We start from the raw sequence: 22,714 nt of genomic DNA on the forward strand, positions 1-22,714 counted from the left end.
GCAAGGAGTCAGAGACTGCTCCCCTCAACACTTTGCAGATGGCAGAACTGAGGCCCTGAGGGAGAGAAGAACTAACTCCCTATATATCACCAGGAGGGAAAGGAACTAAATTCAATCCAAGTGTCTCAACTGCCTGACAAATTAGGTGCTTCCTACAATGGGTGGATGGCTGCCCCAGGGCAGCCCCTCTGTGCTGAGGGGAATGTTTGACTCTGCTCTTCCCTTTTTGCAAACTTTCTGCATTTTGTCTTGAGGTTTCACAGGCTGGAGTGGGCATAAAGACCACAAATCCCCGCTGCTCCGTGGAAGAGAAGCCTCTTGAATGGGGGAAGATGTCTATTCCTTCCTGTTGATCCCATCCCTTCATGGCATCAGTCTGTGTCCTTCGTGCTGCCCTGGCAAAGCCTCAGTCTCATAGTCTCCAGTGAGGTACCTGACCTCTGTCCACTTGGGGGGCACCATCAATGGTTTTAAAGCAATGCCAGTTCCCCACCCCACCCCCCACCTCCAGTCTAGGGGCTTTGTCAAGCCCACCCTCAGATGGGAGGATGATCTTCCAGCTGGGGAAACCCTCATTTTGACTCCTGGGTATGTACTACTGGCTCTTTCTAAAACTTCCCCTGGACCTGTTTCTTCAGTGTAGTTGGAAAAATATCATTAATGTGTTAAGAACACAAAGCAAAGTAACTCTCCTCAAAAAAACAAAAACAAAACAAAACCCAAAAAACCCTAGGTCCAAGGGGTATCTTGCCAAGGTTCATAAAATGTCTGTCAAGTCCAGATTTCTAGATCTTGGGAGTAGTCACTCTAGCTTTTCAGAGTCAAGGAGGGCCTACTGTCCTGTGTCCCTTTTCCTCTCCTCCCAACTTTTCTGACTGCTGAGACCCAGCCCCTCCCACCTCCTCTTACCCAGCCTCCTTAGAACTCAGCATTTTGGCCCAGATGAGGTCAGTGTCAATGGGCTCCTCCCGGGGGTTAGTGGAGCTGACCTGCAGCATCAGACTCTCGCAGGGGGCACCAGTGAGTGTGGCCAGGCCTTCGATGGCACGCCCCGCTTGGAGGGCAAAGTACGAGCCATGCAGCTTGGCCAGAGCCTTCTCCATGAGAGCAACCCACAACTGTTTCCGCTGGGCCTGAATGGAAAGATGAGAGTGAAGGCACTTCAATAACGGAGCAGGGGCCAAAGTGTTGGCTTCCCCTCTATCAACCATGCTCCCCTAACCCCAAAGAATCCACCCCCAATGGGCAGCCATGAGACTCCCACTGCTTGCCTCAAAAGATTAAGTTCACCTGCCCTTCCTGCGACCTCCTGCCCAGTGAGTGATAGGCCCCTGTTGGTGGCCCTTTGAGTTTCTTTATGCTTAGTATCTTGACCTCTGAAGCCCTCTCTGCTTGTAGAAGCCCAGTGGCCTGGCAGGAAATGGAAAGGAGGGAGCACTGACCTGAGAGAAGAGAAGGTACCCACACTCGTCACAGGGCAGCATATCATCAACCAGCACTGTGGTCCATGTGCCATCCTTGCATAGCCGAACCTGGTATGCCCCTTCTGGACAGAGAGTACGGGTGATCATCACCCGCTCCACCAGCTCTGGGCGCTCAGCCAACACTGCCAGGGCACTGAGAAACCTGTCAAAAGGGGATGGCTCAAGCCAGATCACCCCTGAGCCACCACACCCTGTCCAGCCCACTCCCTTGTCCCTCAGAATAGATGCAGAGCCCTGACTATTCCAGCCTCAGGCACATACCCCCTCCCCAGTGTCTAAGTGGGTAGGTTATGGAGAAGAAGGTGGCAAGGAGGCCCTGGACTCTTCAGATCAAACTACAGCATCTCCTCTTTCACTCCCTAGTCTGGGAGTTCTTAATCTTGCATCATGGACCCCTTTGGTTGCCTGGTGAAACCTATGGAGGACCTCTACTTAGAATAAGATTTTTTAAAAGATATTTTTAATTGAAGTGCTAAATTTCAGTTAGAGGTTAGTAGAAATAAAGATGTCATTGTTTTCCCAACCAAATTCAGGGACCCTCTGAAATCTACTTTCCACAGACCCCTTAGGTTCATAGACCACAGGTTAAGAACCCCTTCCTCTTCAGAGCCAACTGAACTCCAGAGGATGTGGAACTAAACACAGCCTCTAGGGCCACAGTCATTCCAGACCAAGGCAGCGTCTCTGGGTCTTTTTCAAGCAAGTCTTTAGGGGTGAGAGGACAACCGGCTCCAGGAAGAGCACCCCGCAGCTTGCAGACTCCTAACGTGCCAGAAGCAGAAGAGATGTTCAAGATCATCCAATTCCCCTCACTTTATAGAGGGAAACTGTGGCCTAGAGTGAGCAAATAACTTGCTACGGTCCCAGAGCCAGAACTAGAAGCCAGGTCTCCCAAGTGCTTTTTATCCCACACTACTTCAAGACTAAGGCCCTACGAAGCTGGCTCCTCCTAATGGGAGTGTGTGGCTGGGTGAGCTGGGCAGGAGTCAGATTACTGGTGAGTGTGACTTAATCTTCTTCATTGCAATGTAGCAGAAGTGAATCCCTCACTCTGGAGTACCAGCAGGAAGATCACTGCCAGCATGGGAGATTCCAGATTCCCAGCAAAAGCTATCTTAATTTCCTGGCTTCTTTACCACTTGATAATTCATCTCACAGGATCACAAACCCTGACCAACCTTGAGGCTAATGTGGTAAGAAAGATCTGTTTTGCCTTGAGTGGTGGGAACAGTAGCACTAGTATCCCTTTCCAATGCCAAGGACCATCTGGTAACATGATCCCTTACCAACAGTTCCCTAGGAGCCCCTGCAGGATGTCGGAGGGCCGAGGTGTCCGGAACACTGACCATCCGACTGTCTGGTCCTTGAAAATGCTACAGTTGATTTCATGAGGTCGTAACCACTGCTTTACCCGCTGCTGGACACTGTCCCCTTCAGGGAAGCCCACAGACTGAGGACCAGGGGGAAAGCTGTCATCCACAAAGTTCACTTTGTTCTGAGAAGAAAAAAAAAACAAAGTCCAAACACAACTACACTCAGGGGCTGGCAGGATTGGGTACCAGAATCCCAAGGAAGACCTGACACTAGCAGTCATGCCCTGGAAAACAAAGCAGCCCCTGTCACAAACAACATCTTGAATACATTTCCTCCATTGTTTAGGCATCATCTCTGCCCTGGGATAGTGGGGGGGGAAGGGGAGGTGGGACAGAGAGGAAGCAGGCTTCCCAGCTCAGAGCTGCTTGATGTCCTGAGGAGGTTGCCAGGACTTACCACCTGAGAAGCAGTCAATAAAAACTTTGAATCAAAAAATGGCTGTGGTACGGTTCAAAATAATAATCACTTGTATTTATACAGCTTTATACTTTCCAAAGCAGTGTCATATCCAAAATTCCATCTAAGCATAACCATACTGCAAATATTATTTCTATTTTTCAGATGGGGAACAAGATGCAGAAACATTAAATGACTTGCCTGAAGTTACACATAGAGTTAGCAGTGGTAGTTTAGTATTTTTCCCCTTGCAAAGACTCAGGGGGTGGCTACTTTGATACTTGTTAAATTCTTATCTCTGGTACAAAGTAATCTTGGAGGCCTTCCAGCAGGCCTTGCCCTAAACTGTAATTTTCCTTATGTGTGGAGAAGTCACATCTCCATTTCATAGAGGGAATACTGGTAGAAAAAGACTTTGATATTCAGCATTTGTTCTTGATACTCTTTTCTCCCAATCTACTTAAACCACTCCCTCTCCCTGCCTCTCCCATAGGTCTTACATTTCCCTGAAAATATTGAAGCCATGTGTCTGAAGATCACGTTTCTCTTTAACTCTACAATTCAAATCACTTCTATATCAACTCTCATTCTCTCCTCCTTTGCTTCAAGCTCAGAGGAAAAAGTGAGCCTTCTCTTTGCAAATACCAAGTCCTCCACGCTACCCCCTGCTTCTTTATCCCTGCTGCTCCTCCCTCAGCTGACAAGCGCGCACAGACAACTTCAATCAATCATCTACTTCCTCATTAATTTTCAGTCTCTCCTCATCCACTGGCTCCTTCCCTGATGCTTACACACATACTCTAATCTCCTTCATCCTTAAAAAAAAAATACATAAATCCACGTGTTCTTACCATCTCTTTAAACTACTGTCCTAAAGACCTCTCCTTCCTTAGACAATGCAAGAAATGGGGAGAAGGCAGCAGCAATGGGGCTGGAGCAGAAGATGCCTTATAGGACCATTCTCTTGAACAGACCTTCTGGAAACAAGAGTCTACACTTATTACCTTCACTTTCTCACCTTCCACAAACTTCTCAACTCCTTGCAATGTCTTCCTACACCATGCAACCAAATTTGCTCCCTCCAAGGTTAAAAATGATCCCTTAATTGCCAAATCCAATGATCTCTTCTCAGTCCTCATCCTTCTTGACCTTCCTGAAGCATCTGATACTGCTGACTACCTCCTTCCCCTAGATACTCTCTTCTTCCTGGGGTTTTATAACACTACTAGTGATCTCATTAGCTTCAACTATCATCATGGGTTCACCTATCATCTCTACGCAAGTGATTGCCAGATCTATCTGTCTGTCTATCCTCCCACAGTTTCTCCCAAACCTTAGTCCCAGATCTCCAAATGCCTGATGGATTTCTTCAATTGATCTTCCATAGTCATTGCAACATGTCCAAAACTAACCTAATTTCCTGCTTTTCCCTCTTTCTAATTTCCCCATATCCTTAAGAAGCTTCAGTGACTCTTTTCTTCCTCCAGGATAAAATGCAAAAGCCCTCTGTTTGGTTTTCAAAGCCATTTACAATCTGGCACAACCTATTTTCCCTGGCTTATTTCACCTTACTTTCATTCACGCCTGCTCCTCAATGCTAAGGACCAAATGGGAGGCCTGAAGAAAGAGAAGTATAGGATGGGGACGGGGACAGGAATGGGACCTGTGATTTTAGTGACAAGGAAACTCCCAGTGTAGGCCAGCAACTTCTCTGCAAACTATACCTTAAAAGGGCACTGAGCGGATAAATGATTTGTTTGGGTCACACGGCCAGTAGTTGCCAGAGGTATGACTGAACCTTGGATTTCTTGGCCTCAAGGCCAGCTCTCTATCCTTTATGCCACAATATCATATGCCAGAAATTGAGAATCTGGACACAGGTGATCAGATGAAGATGAGTTCTCTTTGCAGCTGCAATGTATGACTCAAGGGGTGATCAGTACAAAGATGGGAGCCTGAAATCAAATGGCAGGGAGAAAAAAGAAGACGATATTTCTGCATAAAATCCAAATGAAAATTTCCAAATCTGTCACTACGGAAATAATTTCATTTCCTGTGGCTTGACCAATAGCTTCAACACAGGCTAGACTAGCCACAGTCAACAGCCTACTAGGGGATAACAATTGTTAAGGTCACATCCTATTTTCCTAGCCTGAGCTAGGGGACTCCAGCAATAGACTGCTTCCTACTGACAAGGAAGAAGGCATCCCTGGGCCTCACTCCATCCTACCCATTTGTTCCCTAATCTTCCGGCTTCCAAGGAAGCTTCTACCTCAAAGAACTCGGAGGTAAGGGTCACAGATTCAAAATCCCTAGAAGGACCTTTTTAAGTAATTTCACATCATTGGTCTCCTAGCAAGGCCATACTTAAAAGAGATGAAATTCATTCTTGTTTTGTATAGATTTGCAAAGGCACTTACATACTTTCCTTTGGTCTTTGGCTCCAGCAGCTACCAACCCTGACTCTGAGGACATTCTTTCCTTTGCTGCCTGACGTTCTTCAAAGAGAGCTTTCTGAGATGACAGGGGTTGGGGCTGCTCCCTGGTGAAAGCTGATTCATAAAGTTAGAATAACGCTCCCAGCTTTGCTGAGTCTTCCCTCATCCAGAAGGGAGCGAAGCTACAGCAGGCATGATGACTGCTCTACAGGAAGAGGCAGAGAAAAGTATAAGATTCTGGGCTTAAAGAGGCTTTGCTTGCCCTGGGAAGCTAGGTCTGAACTCTACCTACTCTCGCTTAATCTGCCTCTTCAACCTTTAGTGCACAGAACATAGTCAAAGCACCTGAAGACATGGAACGGGGAAAGGGATGAAAGAAAATTCAGACTTGGGAGGTCACCTAGGCGATCTGGTCAACTTAGGGTAAAAGCTCACTCAAAATGTCTCCTCAAGCAAACTGTCTGCCCTGAACATTTTCTGGAATCACCACAACCTTCCTTAGGAATATATTCTGGTGTTTGCCTCTTCATAACAATGTTTCTAATGTTTAAATCAAAATCCTACACTACCGCAATTTAAACCTGTTCGCTTGTTCTGTCCTCAAGGGAGAAAAAAAAAGTTTGCTATAAAACTAGATACGCTCAAAAACTTCCTTAACATCATCGAATCTTAAAGAGTTGTAAGACGACATGAGAGGTTGTCTCAACCAAATAAGGAAGCCTGTCTAAAATGTCTCCTGAAAGTCGTCATCTGGCCTCTGTTTGAATACCTCCAGACACAGGGAATTTACTATTCTCCTTCCGAGGCAGGCCAGTCTATTTTTGGATATCCCTCTAAGTTCTTCCTCCTATCAAGCAGAAAACTGTTTCTTGTTCTACTCTAGTTCTGTTCTTCGGGAAAAGCAGAGCAAGTCTTATCTTTCTGGAAAAAGATATCAAATATTTAGGCCACTTTGTGGGGCTGTCCCCATCTCCAGCATCCACTTCTTGCCCACCTCTCCTCACTTTCTTCAAGATCAGGTCAGATACCACCTGCTCGCTTCTCAGATCCTTCAAGGGATTAGAGCTCTCTCCCTCCTCAGGTCACTCTGCATTTACTGAGGAGCAGAGGGAAGCTCCCCGAGGGCAAGAGTTATTCTATTTGTTCTTATGTCCTCACTACAGAGCAAAGTCCTGGGCACGTAAAAACACTGAGTAAAGGCACTCAGTAAAATGTTCTTTTCAGTAACATGTACTTATTTTTCTCCCCCACCCCCCACTTCTCCCTGCCTTGCTAACCTGAATTGTAATCCATAGAGGGTGATAAACACACGGGCTATTATGATAACTTTTCAGATATTTGAAGACAGAGACTATGTACTTCGGCCTCCCACCCACCCAGGCCACCCCACCACGTGCATGTCTCTGCTGCTCTGAACCTCCCTATCTAGACCAGCATCCTTAACGCGGACCTAGAACACAACACCCTGACTCTCCAGAGTCCGTGTCCCCAGTCCCTAGGGAAGTGGTTCATTCATCTCTGGAGTTCTAACCCAGATGACTGGTGCAAAATGTGAGCTAGTCCTTTCAGCCAACTGTATCTCGGGGCTGGCTTGGGATACTAGCCCACATTTTATCTTCTTATCCCATTCAGCCATCCAGAACTGACCCATCACCACATATGTACCATCTTGCCACTCCCCACCCTTTCCACTTCTTGCTCTGGAAACAGTAATTAAATCAATAGTATTATGACTCTGTCATATGAATAAATGAACTCACCATCTCTGTGACTCTCCAAGATTAAAACTCCCTTCCCTGGCCACTGCTCCTCCATATATGTTGTCCAAAAAAAAAACCAAAAAAAAAAAAAAAAAACCAGACAATCCCCATATTCAAGGAGCTCACATCCTATTAGGGGAAGACAACATATATGGAGGAGTATCCAAAGCTGGTGGTACAGTGGAGAGAGCTTGGGGCCTGGAATCAAGAAGGCCTGAGTTCAGATCTGATCTCAGACACTTACCAGCTGTATGACTCTAGGCAAGCAAGTCACTTAATCTCTGTATGCCTCAGTTTCCCCATCTATAAATGAGGGCAACAATAGCACCCACCTCACAGGGTTGCTGTGAGGATAAAATGAGATATTTATTTATTACATTTTTAATTAATTTATTTTGAATTATCAACAATCACTTCCATAAGCTTCTGAGTTTTAAATTTTTCTCCCCTTCCCTCCCCAAGACAGCATGCAATCTGATATAGGCTATACATATATATTCCTATTAAACATATCTTCACAAAAGTGATGTTGTAGGTAAGAATCAGAACCAATAGGAGGAACCAGCAGAAGGAGGAAACAAAACACAGCAGAAGAAAAAAAAATAGCAAATAGTATGCTTCAATCTGTATTCAAACCCCATAGTTCTTTCTTTGGATGTGGATAGCATTTTCCATCATGAGGCCTTTGGAGATGTCTTAGATGCTTGTATTGCTGAGAAGGGTTAAGCCTATCACTATTAGTCATCGCACAATGTGGCTGTTATGTGTACATCGTTCTCCTGGTTCTGCTCACTTCACTCAGCATCAGTCCATACAAGTCTTTCTAGGTTTTTCTGACGTCAGCCTGCTCATCATTTCTTATAGCACAATAGTATTCCATTCCATTCATATACCACAACTTGTTCAGCCATTCCCCAATTGATGGGCATCCTCTCAATTTCCAATTCTTTGCCACCACAAAAAGAGCTGCTATAAATTTTTTTGTACATGTGGGTCCTTTTCCCATTTGTATGATCTCTCTGGGATATAGCCCTAGAAGTACTATTGCTGGGTCAAAGGGTATGCACATAAAATGAGGTATTTAGAAAGCATTTTGCAAATCTTAAAGTGCTATAGAAATGTTAGGTATACATAAATGCTAGCTATTAAGAGAACTGCCCTTGAGGGGATGCATTTGAGGTCAATTGCCAGCTAAAGAAATCACAGTAGTTTGGAAACTGGATTTGGTCTCATTCAGGGGACGGTAACATTGTTTGATTTTTCTTAAATCTCACTGTCCCTTATCGCCAACACACTAGGAGGAACTTGGCACTGAAAAGCAAACCTTCAAATCTGTTTTCATCATTTATTTTTTCAATACTGCAAGGAAATCTCTCTCTCTCTCTCAGACTTTCCAGACTCCCTTTGGGGTCTGTAGGAGCTAAAGAGTTTCTCATCTCAAACAGTGACACATACATCCAAGTGAGTGTGTATGTGTGAGCAGACACAGGCACCTGCCCTTCCCAAACATTTCCTAAGCCTCATCTCTTCTAAAGAAGCCTTTAAAGCTTCTTCAGGGATTGGAAAGAAACTGCTCCTTATACCAAATGGACTTCAGGGACTGTTTTCAGTTTCAGTTTTAAGGGTCAGTGCCAGGTACACTGTCTCTCATGCTGGGCCCTTTTGGATCATTAGATTCTGAGAAAGCCCTTGTCTCTAGAAGGCCCCAAATGGCTAATGGCTCAGTACAAAGGCAACAGCCCTTGTTCTTAAGTACCCTTAAGAACAGAGCCATCAATAAAGACTCATTACAACCTTTTCTGTTTCTTAAGGAGCAAATAGTAACATTTATTAAGTGTCTACCACGTGTGAAGCATAGTGCTTAATGCAGTGGAAATAAAGACCCTTCTGAACCAGAGACCCTAAGGTTTGGGGCAAAACTATGCTCAGAATAAAAATGGGCAATATCGATAGTTTCAGCCCTCAGGACTACAGTATATTTCTTTAAGTTACATACGCTCAATGCCACCTCTTACTATAAAACTTGGTAGACTAGCGGATGCTTTCAACCCCAAGGCTATTATTAACATTTTACCCTCTCTCTCCCTGGCTGGGGTGAGGGTTAGGGGGAAAAAACAAAAAACAAAACACCATGACCACAGATTTGTTCATCCTGCCCTCTCATACATAGTGACTAAGAAAACACCAGTCAATCCTTAACATGGGCTTCTAGCCTTAGAGCTCCAAGGGAACCGAGAGACCATTTAACTCAACTTTCGACATTTAGAGATGAAGACCCAGAGAGGTTAAGTCACACTGGTGGGAATGGTGACAGGATATGATCTCAGACGGCTTCAAACCAGCGCGCGTTCTCTGACACCAACCTGGACTGGCGTGCTACTGCCTTCACAGAGAGCTAGATGGCAGATACTCGATACAAAAAAGGGACTAGAGCAGGAGATGAGGATCACTCAAGAAATATACTGTAGTCCTGAGGGCTGAAACCACTGATATTGCCCATTATTATTCTGAGCACAGTTTTCCCCCAAACCAGACACAATTTTAGGGTCTCTGGTTCAGAAGGGTCTTCATTTCCTCCGCATTAAGCACTATGCTTCACAGTGGTCACCAGAACTTTAGCTGATGCTTTGGAGCAGTGCTCTCCAAACTTGCTGACTGTATACTCCTATCAATAAAAAATTTTTAGTAAAAACTCCCAATATGTATATTTACTTGTTTATAATTATAGACATGTACTACTGTTCTAGTCCATATCATGTGCATATAAAACTTTAAAAATAGAAATTATAAAAGGATGGCATACATATGAAATACTTGATCCTGGATGCAATAAGGAGTCACTAGAGTTTAATGGGGCAGCTAGGTGTTACAGCAGATGGAGTGCCCACCTGGAGTCAGGAGGACCTCAAAATCTGGCCTCAGACACTTACTAGCTATATGATCAGGGGCAAGTCACCTAACTCTGCCTCAGTTCCTCATCTATAAAATGAGCTGGAAATGGCAAATGGAAATGGAGAAGGAAATGGCAAACCACCCCAGTACCTTTGCCCCAAATGGGGCCAGGAAAAGTCAGACTGGACTGAAACAATAAGAAAAAATTAATGAGTAGGGGGAAAACAGATTTGAGCTTTAGGAAAATCACTTTGGTAGCCATGTGGAGGGGAGAGACACGAGGCAGGAGGAACAATTAGGAGGTTATTGCAACAGTCCATATGAGAAGTGATAAGGCCTGAACTGACTGGATGGCTGTGAGAGTGTACAAAAAAGGATGGATGTAGAAGATGCCATGAAAGTTGAAATGACAAGATTTGGCAACTGACTGTGTGTACAATATGAAAGAGAGTGAATTAAAGATGGCACCTTGAGAACTTGGGTGCCCAGAAGGATGGTGGTGCCCTTCGCAGAAATAGAGAAATTTAGAAGAAAAAATTAAAGATAATGTAGTAAGAGCTGCAATGTCTTCTAAACTCCACATATCCATGTCTGCTTATCTTCTACAATTCATTTTCCCACCCCAAATAAAAAGTGGGAAGATTGAGCTGTTTAGTCACTGCCCTGAAGCCAAAGCCCACTGTCCTCTGAGGAGTCATGAGCAAGGTAATCTGGAAGGTCGGGGACAGGTCTGCTGGGGGTTCGGGGGATTTTCTTAATGGCACCTGAACAGCGGCTGTTGTGGTCAGACTGTAATTGTCCTGAGGGGCAAACTGGTTCATAAGTGGGGAGGTTGAAAACTTGCATAATGGAGAGACGGGGCAGAGTGACGAAGTACTGGAGGAGAAAAGAACAGGCGTGGCAGTGTTGGAGACCAACAACACAATTAGTTTTCCTGGAGAGGGGAGAATGTGACCCATCATCCAAGCCTGTGATTAGTTGATCATGAACCTCTTAGAGTGGGGCCACAGCCCTACAGGGGACCCTAGCTAGGTGGAGGAGTGACCTCAGGGTTTAAGTTTATGTGTCTCAGAACTGGGATACCTGTGCTCCATTTCAACCTCTGTCGCCATCTCTTCCAGAGTCGGTCACCTTCCCTCAGCAGGTGTCAGGTTACTTACATGTAAAACGGGCCTTGAAACATGAGTCACCCCTGGGCTCATGGGGGTGTGATGATGAATGTGCAGCTTCCTGTTAGGATTCTGGGGGTGAACAAGGGTGGAGTATTCAGTTTCACAAGAAAGCTCCTCCAAGAGACAGAAGTCTCAAGAGAGCCATGCTGCTGAAACTCCTTGGATTAGTCTGTGTTTGTCATATGTAGGCCAAATATTGGCAGGGAGTTCTTCCCCACCCTGCGAGGAATACTTCATGTAGGCTCTTAGTAGCCACTTCTGCAGAAGCGCCTCTTGAACATGAAGATGTTGTTATTTTTCAGCATATCTAGAGCACTCGGTAACGGCAAAGGACTTTAGCCCTCTTATTATTGATAATTCCTCACAACCCTCCTGTGTGTCAGCTGCATTTTGCAAGTGGAAAAAAGGTGAGGCACAAGGAGACTAATTTATCGGGAGAGCACCGACCACTGGAACATAGAGCCCTAGAGCTTGGTGAATTAAACGATGAGCAAGAACAAAGACTATCAATCTCCCCACTTTAAATGGAACTCAAATATTCTTGTGTAAGTCTGATGAAGATTTTCCAAGTTCTCATAACATTATTTCAATAACTGAATTACTGTGGTCCCCAAACTTCAAGATCGTTAATAGGATTTAGAGTGAGAAATTATTATTTTTTATTATATTACTAACTAATCATTAAATTAGGATGAAGGCTTTCCCCCTTTATTTCCTCATTCAGGGACCAGCCCCGCTAGGCCAGTCAGTCTAAAGGACTTTACTGAAAGATGAGATTGCCCAAATCCCCTGGGTACATGCTCTGTGGATCTTGTGTTGGGACCCCACCCAGACCTTACATTTGTTTAGAGTGTAAACAGTATCTTATCTAGGTGAATTCTTGCCCTTAGGAAATAAACCTATGTCACTGTAGCCCTCTATCAGAGTTGAGGGTAATTTAACTTATGAAGGAAAAAAACCAACCCGAGTGGTCTGGGTAGAGATGGATTCCTTTGTCCAGATTGCTGAAGGCAGCTGAGTCTCATAATCAAACCACATTCTCAGCAGGAGAAACTGAAGACTTTCTTATTAACTGTTCACTAAACAGGGTTGATTTTCACCTGTCACGGGCATCTCCTTTTCCAAAGCATTCAGTGATCTCCACAGTTTTGTCTTTGGTTACTGAGAGAAACCACTGACCATCAATTTATTGATTACCAGCTGCCTAATTAATAAATTAATTATTAATCACCCAGAAACTCTGTCTCTTGGGTTTTTCATTTGTCTCAAGAGCTAGACAAGACTTTAGAGATTATCTAGTTCAATTCTCCTCAATTTAGATACGAGGAAACTGAGGCCCAGAGAAGTAAAGTGGCTTGTTTTAGGTTAGGAGGGGCAGCAGTAATATAGCAATATATTAAGTAGCAGAATAGGGTTTGAACCCAGCTTCCGTAACTCCAGCAATGCTAGTGCTCTTTGCTAGCCTTTGTTGCCAGGATATCTGGGAAGCCCTTTTCAAATACCAAGTATCTGTCCCCAACCTGTGCTCTATCTGGACAAACCCTTAGGACTTTGATCACCTATAGCAGAGGTATAAAGAAATTATTTAACACAGACCTGCCCCGTGGACTGTCTATTATCTGAGTAGCATGCAGTCTAGTTTCCAACCCCACCACTCAACTGAAACCACTTTTTCCAAGGTTACCAATGTTCTCGTACATGTCAAATTCGATGACAATTCTCTGTCCTCATCTTTCTCGAACTTTCTGCAGCACTTGACGTTGCTGACTACACCTTCCTCCCGAACAGCCTTTCGTCTGGGTTCTTGGGATACTTTTGTGATATTTCTCCAATGGTTCTCCTCCTATCTATCTGACTGCTCCTCTTCCAGTCTTCTTTGTCGGAATATCCATGTGTCCCCTCCTGACTAAGGCTTTCCCCCAAGTCTCTATCTTGGGCATTCTTCTCTCTCTACATCCTCTGTCTTGGTGACCTGATCAGGTCTCATGGATTCAATTATTACCTCCATGAAGGTGACTCCCCAAACTATCCAGCCCTAATTTCTCTCCTGAACTTTAGTCCTCCATTACCAACTGCCTGTTGGACATCTATACCTGAATGTCACAAAAGCATCTCAAACTCAGCAGCTCTAAAACTAAACTCGATTCTATTTATCCCAAACTTGGAATTACCTCTGTTTCTTCCTTCAATCTCGGGCCCACATCCAAACAATTGCCAAGTCTTAATGATCCATCTCCATGACATCTCTCATATATATATCCCCTTCTCTCCACTCAGATTGTCTTCACCCAGGTACCTCATTAACTCATTACCACTTGCTTGGACTACTGCATTAGCCTACTAACTCCTTGCACCTAATCTTGTCTTTGTCCACTTAATCCTCCACACAACTGTCAAATCAATCCTCCGAAACCATAAATATGACCGTGTCATCTTCCCTATACAAAAAATATTCACCGGTTCCTTAATATCTCGAGTACAAAATACTCATTTCTTAGCCTGGCATTTAATATGACACCCAACTACCAATTCCAGTCTTAGGCCATATGATTCCTCTTTATGGAGCAGCTATGTGGTACAGTAGATGGAGAGCTGGGCCTGGAGTCAGCAAGATCTGAGTTCAAATCCGGCCTCAGAAATTTACAAGCTGTGTGACTATGGGCAAGTCATTTCACCTCTCTTTGCCTTATTCGTAAAATGGGAAAAATAATAGCACCTACCTCACAGGATTATTGTGAGTGTCAAAGGAGATTATAATTGTAAAGCGCTTAGCAAGGTGCCTGGCACATAGTAAGCACTATATAAATGTCAACTATCATCATCATCATTATTATTGTTGTTGTTGTTGCTGTTGTTAATCTACTCCTCCATTCCAGTCAAAGAGGGCTGCTAGGTGTTCCCTAATTTACATAGCAATCTGTTTCTTACCTCCATTCCTTTTGCAGAAGTGGTTCCCCATGTCTGGAATGTACTCCTTCCTTTCCTCGTACCTCTTGTTTTGTTTGTTTTTTGCTAGGCAATGAGGTTAAGTGACTTGCCCAGGGTCACACAATTCCAGGGCTGGTGCTCTACCCACTGTGCCACCTAGCTGCCCTACGCCCCTTTGCCTCTTAAAAAATTTCTAGCTTCCTCAAAGCACAGATCAGGTGCCACCACTCAGATAAGGCTGAAATTTTTTTTTCTATTATCTGGGACATTTTGTTGACATTCATACAGCACAAGATAACAAACAAACAGGAATCCCTTCATTCTTTCCCCCCAACATGGACTGCTACCGTAGACATCCACAGGCAAAAATGCAGTCACGTCCTCTCAGAGTAGTTTTTAAGAACCCAATCCCTCTTCAACCTCTTGAACACAATCTCCTCTTCTAAAATTAATCTGTATTTACACATCTGTACAAATGTAACATCTCCTGCAGAAAATAAGTTCCTCGAATGGAGAATAGGGACTGTTTCATTTTTGTCTTTTAATGCTCAGTGTTTAGCACAACAACTTGAATACAGTAGGCATCTAATAAATGCTTACTAGATTGAATTAAGTGATCCACTTGGGGCCTCTGAGGCAACTGGCACTTCTATCCCCTGCCACATGCTGCTTCTGTCCTTCCCTGCCTTCCCTTGCCCTGTCTCTCCTCCTCTCCTCTCCTCTCCTCTCTCAGAATCTCTGCGTCTCCTGCTTCTCTGCTGTTTCCTTCTGCTCTTTCTCTTATTCCCTGCCTACAACATCCTCATCACACTGGTCCCTATGGGTCCTGCTTAGCCTCTCTAGAGGCTTTTAAAGCTAAAAGGGCTGCCGTACCCTGAACTAAGGCACTGCTGGTGTTTTGGAAGTATAATATCATGCCCAGAATCATTCCAATCATTCCAATAATCCAATATGATTCCAATAAGATTGATCAAACAGCAAACAGTGAGACACAAGAAGCTGAGAAATCCTTTAGGAATCTCCTCACCATCAGCTAGCCGTCACAAACCATTCCCTATCCTCCCTGTTCTACTGCTTGAGGTAACTATCTCCTCTCTACTACAGAACAGAATAACTGAAGGGCTCTATTACTGGACTTCCAATTCCCAAAGCAAGGTCACATGCCGCAGGGGCAGCTGCCTGGGAGCAGAGGAAAGGGTGCCTCGGCAAAAGTCAGACCGATAACGGTAGGATCCTCTTTCGATAGGTTCTTCGGAGGGTGGGAGAAATCATTCCATAGATGACGGGCCCTTACACACCAAACCCTTCATGCCTGGCATTATGGCTGAGTGATGAAACTCAGAGTCCAGGTGATCTTGCCACACATGGGTCAACAATACTCTGTAGCCTGATGAGTTCTGGTTTCCCCACACTCTCAAGCAAAACCTACCATCCACTTTCTTCTGAGAAGAACAAAATCTCAGATGTGGTATTCCAAAGAAACACAATTTCAAAGTTGGAAGGGGCTCAGCAGGCAATCTAGTTCAAACTGTGTCTGAACATGAATCCTCTGTACAACATACATGGTAAGTGGCCATCTGATCTTTGTTTGAACACCTTTAATGAGAGGGAGCCCACAACCTCCCAAAGCAGCCTCTTCCATTTTATAACAGGTTTAATTGTTGGGAAAGTTTACCTCATACCATGTCTAAATTTGCCTCTTAGTAAATTCAAACTAATGCTCCTAGTTCTGCCTTCTGGGGCCAAACAGAACACATTTAATATCTTTTCTACATCACAGCCTTTCTTTCTGACACTTGAAGACAGCTATCCTATTTCTAGCTAAGTCTTCTCTTTTCTTTCTTTTTTTGCTACACAATGGGGTTAAGTGACTTGCCCAGGGTCACACAGCTAGTGTCAAGTGTCTGAGGCTGGATTTGAACGCAGGTCCTCCTGACTCCAGGGCTGGTGCTCTATTCACTGCACCACCTACCTGTCCCTAACTCTTCTCTTTTCCAGGGAAATCATCTTCAACTCTTTCAGTGGATTCTCATATGGCAGGATGTTAAGGCACTTGCCAACACAGTCACTCTCTTCTGGACATTCTCCAGGGTGCCAATATCCTTTCTCAAATGGGGTACATAGAACTTAGCACAACACACTAGATAAGAGTCTGATCAGAGAGGTATGGGGCAGAACTATCACCTCCCTTGTGATCACTTCTCCTCAATGCAGCCTAAGATTGCATTCACTTTTTCTGGATTTTTATTACACTGTTGACATATCAAACTTACAATCAACTAACCCAGATTTTCCTAGATGGACTATTTTCTAGTCAAGCCTTCCCATCTTGTACTTGTGAAGTTGCCTTTTTGAACCCTAGTGTAAGACTTTATATTTATTGGTATTAATTTTAAATAGCTGACATTTATATAGTGCTTTAAGGTGCTCAGACCAATTTACACATTTTATTTGATCTTCAAAACAACTCCTATGAGAGGTACTATTATTATTATTATTATTTCCATTTTATAGAAGAGGAAACTGAGGCTGACTTGCTCAAGGTCAGGGACTTGCCTGAGGTCACATAGTTAAGTATCTGAGGCAGGATTTTAAGCCTGGTCTTCTTAACTCCTCCAAGTCAAACACCTTTCCCACCTTCGTGCTGCTTTAATTCTATTAGATTCATTCCAGCGTTCTAGTCTCTAAAGATCTTTTGGATTCTGACTCCACCATTCAATATGTGATAACTTGCCCTCCTAGCTTTGTATTCTACAAATTTTATAAGCATGCCAAATATTCCTTTATCCAAATCAGTGACAAACATTTTCAACTGCAGGGGCCAACCATACGTCCTTGAGGCACTTCACTAGAGACCCCCATTTCAAAATTACACTGAATCATTATGATTAGTCTTTGTGTCCAGTCATTCGGTTAATTCCAAATCTACCTAAAGGTGCTATCATCTAATCCACATCTCTCCAACTTTTCCCAGGAGACCTTGTCAAATTCTTTGCCAAAGCCTAGTGGAGTAACCTTGTTTAAAAAAGAAAAGAAAAGGAAAGGAGATGCTTGGCATGTGATCTATTCTTGAAGTTATGGTGACTTACTGATCACCATATACTTTTCCGTAAGTTTACTAATCATCCCCTTAATAAAACATACTAGAATTTTGTCAGGAATTGAAGTCAGCCTCAATAACCTAGAGTTTACAGATAGATCTCTTCCCTTCCCCCTACTTTTTTTTTTTTTAAAATCAGGATATCATTTGCCTTTCTTCAGTCCTGTAGTACCTCCCTCCCATGACCTTTTCAAGATGGAGTCACCAATCATATCCTCCAGTTTTTTTTCATCCCCTGGGATGTAGTTCCTTTGGGCCTTAATCTATACTTATGTTGGGGCCAATTTCCTATTAGCCATCTTTGTTTTAACCTTTCCAGTCCGAAGATCACCGTCCTGGGCATAGAATACACAAGGAAAGTAAGAGCTGAACAAGTCTGCCTTTTTTCTATTATCATAGTCTCATCTTGTTGAACCACAGTCTTCGTCTTTGATTTTCCTCTCTCTCTCCAATACAGCTTTAAAAGAAAAACAAAACCTACCTTTTGTCAAAGCCGAGCCCATTCCAGGCCTCATTTCAAGTCAGCCATGAATGCCCAAGACGCACGAGAGCCAGGTTACATTGGTCTTGGGTCAGGAGGAGAGTGAAGCTGCCCACACCCACAGGTCTCACAAGTCAAATTATCTCCCCAGACTCCCTTCTCAGCACAATAACAAAGTCATAGGCCAACTGAGAGGATTCTAATTGCTTTGCTGCCAGGCTTCCTAAGTGGTTTCTACCTTGGCCAAAGCCCTTCAGTCACACCAGGTGCCCATGCTCTCCCCTCGGGGCTTTGCCTGACACTGCATCCTGATTCCTCAAAGCTCTTTTTCTTGGCAATTAGTTTGACTTACCAACGGGGTGGCAATATGACCATCTGAAATTAGTCATTAAGTACCATCAGAAAAAAAAAAAACACAAAACAAAACAAAAAAGCCTTTTGATGTTTGAGCGATGGTAAGGAAAGAATAACCAAGCTTAGTGGCTCATTCTGATTCCAACAGCTGTTGGTGTTAAATCCCACAACTCTTTCTGAAACAGCCCTACCTGATATAGTCACTGCAATGATCAGCTTTTTAGGGAACGATGTTTAGGCTGCAGAGGAGCAAAACTGCACCTGCCAAACAGTCAGAGGAACAGGGCAGGCTCCGTCACTGGAGGTTCCTGTTAAAACCAATTTCCCAGTGATTGGCAGTCAGGTCACTTCTTGTCCAGGATGTTTATGGGAGAGACTTTGGGGACTCACAGTGGACTTCACCCAGAGAGCAGACCAGCCATTGCACTGAGTTCTGGCAGACATGCTTTGGGCCTAAGGGGATAGCTGGTTTAAGCCCAGTGGAAATTAAGCAGCCAGCCTCACGAAAAATCAGTCACTGGACTTCATGAAAAGCACACTCTGCAGCTCCCTTTGGCTTCCCTTCGGTTTTGTTTCCATGGAAATGTGAGTCAGGGTGTGAGGAGGGATTCTGAGCATGTGCGTTGCCACAGATGCTTCTGTTCTCTCAGATTCATCCCCGTAAGAGGAGGTGGCAGTGGTGACCAGGAGGGGGAAAGCGGAATCCAATGCAGACTTTGCAGTCAAAACAACTCTGCTGCAGCTTCATGACTTGAAAATGAATGATTGGCAGGGCTTGGCAATTATTACATGGGCTGACTTTTAGGGAAATTTAAAGACCCCCATCCTGAAGGCTGAGGGTTGGCTGCCTAAAATGACCTTGAGGCCACTCCATCCTAAATTTCTTTTGATCTCATGATTCTGTTTCTGATTCCATGTGACTGGAGATTGGGGAGATTAGGGGACTAAATCAGGTTTCCCCCATAATCCCCAGGGGTTAAGGGAAGACATTACATGCCTGAGGTGAGTTGTGGGCACCTGAAAGGAAAAGCCCTAGAGGAACTCAAAGCTGACCTTTCAGACAGGGAAATCAACACCGAACATTCAGTCCAGATAAAAAAGTAAACATGCTGCTTGTATCTATTATGAATAACATGAGGGTCTGTCCCTCAGCTTCCCTGACATGCAGAATTGCTACGCCTTTTGGAAAGTGGCACCTGAGCCAGCTCAGCACCTCAGGCATTTCTTTATGACTCTGTCAAAGCTCTGAGCCAAAGGAAGAAAAGATGGGCACCTACTGAAAACTACAATGTGGTGAAATGACAAAGGCAAAGTCCCATCCTATGGCCTCAAATACCAGCACCCAAGAAGACAGAGAGAGAAAAGTGAGGAAGGGGCAGAAGTGGCAGAGATGGAAGAGGCTGTAGTGAGGAAGAGGACGGGGGCGGAAGAAGCAAGAGAGAGAGAAGAGTCAGAGGAAGGAAAGAGGAAGCAGGGGGAAGGAAGGACAAAGGAAAAGCTAAAAAGGAGGAAACAACCAGGGTAATGTCCAAGGCAAAGCTGAAAGACTGAAAAAAAAAAAAAAAAAAGGGTCTTGAGAAGGTTACACCAAACTCTGGCCTGTCTCTAGGGAGATGGAAGAACTGAGAAACTCCAGCAGAGTTTCTGGGGCCCTGGAGTCCCCACTGAGGATGCTCCCCTCCCCTGTCTAGCCCACAGCCCCCTGGCTGCCCCCCACCCCATACTTGCCTCCTGGCAGAAGGTAACGATGTTTTCCCACAGAGCCTTGGCCTCGCCTTCGTCCGTCTGTCTCCGCTTCTCCACGTGCATGCTCTCCCTGCGCGTCAGGGGCTTGGCTCCTTTGCGCTGGGTCACGCAGCCCTGTGGGGTGTGGCAGGCAGCACAGTTCTTGGCCTTCACCTCGTTGAGGAGGGTGCAGGCCGGGCAGGCCCACTCAGGGAGCGGAGGGGGCTGTGAGGGGAAGAGCCGGGCGGCCTTATGAGCAGAGGGGGCCCGGCTACAGCAGCAGTCCCCAGGCTTGTCGGCGCTGCAGTCTGGGCAGCGGGCAGCCGGCTCCGCTGCGCAGGCCCCGCTGCCGTGCTCCTGGAAGCCATGCAGCTTGGAGGAGCCACAGACCTTGCACTTCTGGGCCACGGTGGGGTTCTTGAGGGTGCATCTGGCGCACGACCAGGTGGTGAAGTCAGGGCTGGAGGGGCTAGCAGGGGTGAACCGGACAGTGTCCCCAGTCAGGTCAATGACGTCACTGCCCTGAAGGGCACCACAGTTCTCGCACCTAGAGGTGCCTGAAGGATTACGCAGGGAGCAGGCGCTACAGCTCCAAAGAGGTGGGCTGGCTTCTGCCTCCTCCTCCAGCACGCTCAGCCTCTTCGCAGACAGGATTTCTTGGAAGCGGGTGGTGGTGGGTGCTCGGACTTGCCCCTGGGGGGATCCCTTGGGGCCAGGGGTTGCTGTGGGCTGGGAAGCCTCAGGCACCGGTGGCTGTAGCTGGGGAGGCACCTCCCGGCGGCTTCTAGGGACTGGATTGTTCTGCAGGGTAGGGGAAAAGGGACTGAATGGCGGCATTTTGGGGAGCTCTTGCTCTGCAGCGGCTGGATCTTGGTTAGCTGAGGTGGGGTCAGCCTCAGGGAGATCTGTGGGCAGGCTGGGTTGTGGAGTGGAAGGGGCAACATGGAAGCCGGCAGGAGTGATGACCTCAGGGACCACCAGGGCCTCTGGGGGGATCTTGGGCAGCGAGAGTTTTCGTGGGCCTCCGCAGGCAGAGCAGGAGTTGGCGACGGGAGTGTTGTGGAGGGTGCATCGCTGACAGGCCCACCCGTTCTGTGGCTCCACTTCCTCAGGGCTTTTTCCTCCTGATTCGCCAGCCTCCACCTTTAGCACTGCCTCCTCTTTGCAGCTCCCCTTGGGCTCCACTAAGATTGTGGGGGGTTTAGGGAGTACCCCATTGATGACGGGTAGTGGGGACGTTCCTGGCAGAGCGTCTGGAGTAAAGCCGCATACCTCGCAGTTCTCTTTGCCCAGAAAGTTTCTGAAGGTGCAGCGGGCACAGGGCCATTTCTGCTCTTCCACGCTGAGCCTCAGTATGTGGTTAAGGTCAGGCTTCTGTCGGGGGGCCTCACAGATGGAACACTGGCGTTGGCCGGCAGGGTTCAGGAAAGTGCACCGGGTACAGGACCACTCCCGGACTGCGGCCATAGAACCAGGCGAATGGGTGTGGCTGCAAAAGAAGGGACAGGTGTCATTTCCAGCCCGTAAGTGTCTGGTGTGAATGTGAAGGACTTAGGTCCCGGCCTATTGCTGCCCTCCAATCACAAGATGCTGAGGGTATGGGAATCCACATGTGTCCAAGTTGTCCTCAACTCAGTTCATGCTTTAGGAATGGGAAAGTTGAGGAGACCTGACTCACATCAGCAGGAAGACAGGGACCAATAAGATGAAGAGAACCGGGGGAAGTTTGCCCTCATGCTGCTCGGTACCCAAGGGAAACTCTAAGGTCAACAAGCAGAAGGGGAGAGGCAGGTCAACCTAAGGAAAAGCCTCCAGTCTAAAAGCAGAACAGGCTGCTTCAATGAGACTGTGATTCCCTGGTCACTGGAGGTCTTCAAGAATCAATTAATTTGCAGGCATTTATTAAGTGCTTACTAGATATCAGGATTGTTGAAAAGATGAATGATCATTTTCCAGGTATAGGGGGAGGAGAAGGGAGATTACTGACTAAATGATTTCTAAGTTCCCTTCCAACTTTGTGATTAAATTGTTTGACTCTACTAAGAATCAATTCAACTACCCATTTTCCTCCACCTCAGACACTTACTAGCTGTTTGAACCTGAACAAGTCACAACCTCTCTGTGCCTCAGTTTCCTCATCTGTAAAATGAGGGAGTTGAATTTGACGGCCTCTATGGTCCCTTCTAGCTATACATCTATGATTTTCCCACTCTTGAGAAGCCGTATAATTGTTCTAAAGCTACCAGGGGCTGAAGAGCATTTCCACACTCTCACCCGAGGTCAATCAGCCTCACCAAAGTTGCAGTCATTTGTTCTTTCTCTAGTATCCTCACTTCCTTTGCCCCTGAAGAAAGTCTATGATGCCCTCACTGTGGGTCCTAGCACGTTTTTCTAGAGGTGATAGAGATAGGAAAAAGGAAGGTCCTGTGCCTGACTCACAGACCAAAGTACATTGAAGCAATGAGCAGAAGGTGAATTTGTGTAGGAATAGGCAAAGAAAGGGGGAGACATCAAAGAGAAAGTACAACTAGAGAAACCCAAAGTGGGGCAACAAGAAAGGAAAAAGAAAAAAAAAAAGGAAAAGAGGAGTCAGAGAAAGAGATAGGGGTG

The 22,714-nt window shown here is 45.6% G+C and overlaps 1 protein-coding gene across 5 annotated transcripts in view; it reads right to left on the reverse strand.

The window, feature by feature from the left end:
* LOC114043737 (calpain-15-like) overlaps positions 1–22,714 on the reverse strand; it is a 98,436-nt gene that overhangs the window by 11,492 nt on the left and 64,230 nt on the right. For all 5 annotated transcript variants that reach the window (XM_027862900.1, XM_027862899.1, XM_027862901.1 and 2 more), the window contains 4 exons: positions 20,108–21,593; positions 2,771–2,979; positions 1,443–1,626; positions 910–1,133 (listed from right to left, as the gene is read on the reverse strand). In XM_027862900.1, coding sequence (XP_027718701.1) covers positions 910–1,133; positions 1,443–1,626; positions 2,771–2,979; positions 20,108–21,571 — 2,081 coding nt within the window. In that variant the 5' untranslated portion in view covers positions 21,572–21,593. The remainder of the gene's footprint in view (positions 1–909; positions 1,134–1,442; positions 1,627–2,770; positions 2,980–20,107; positions 21,594–22,714) is intronic.

Source organism: Vombatus ursinus, unplaced genomic scaffold, assembly GCF_900497805.2.
Source record: "Vombatus ursinus unplaced genomic scaffold, bare-nosed wombat genome assembly UNPS02014770.1, whole genome shotgun sequence".
Classification (NCBI taxonomy): domain Eukaryota; kingdom Metazoa; phylum Chordata; class Mammalia; order Diprotodontia; family Vombatidae; genus Vombatus; species Vombatus ursinus.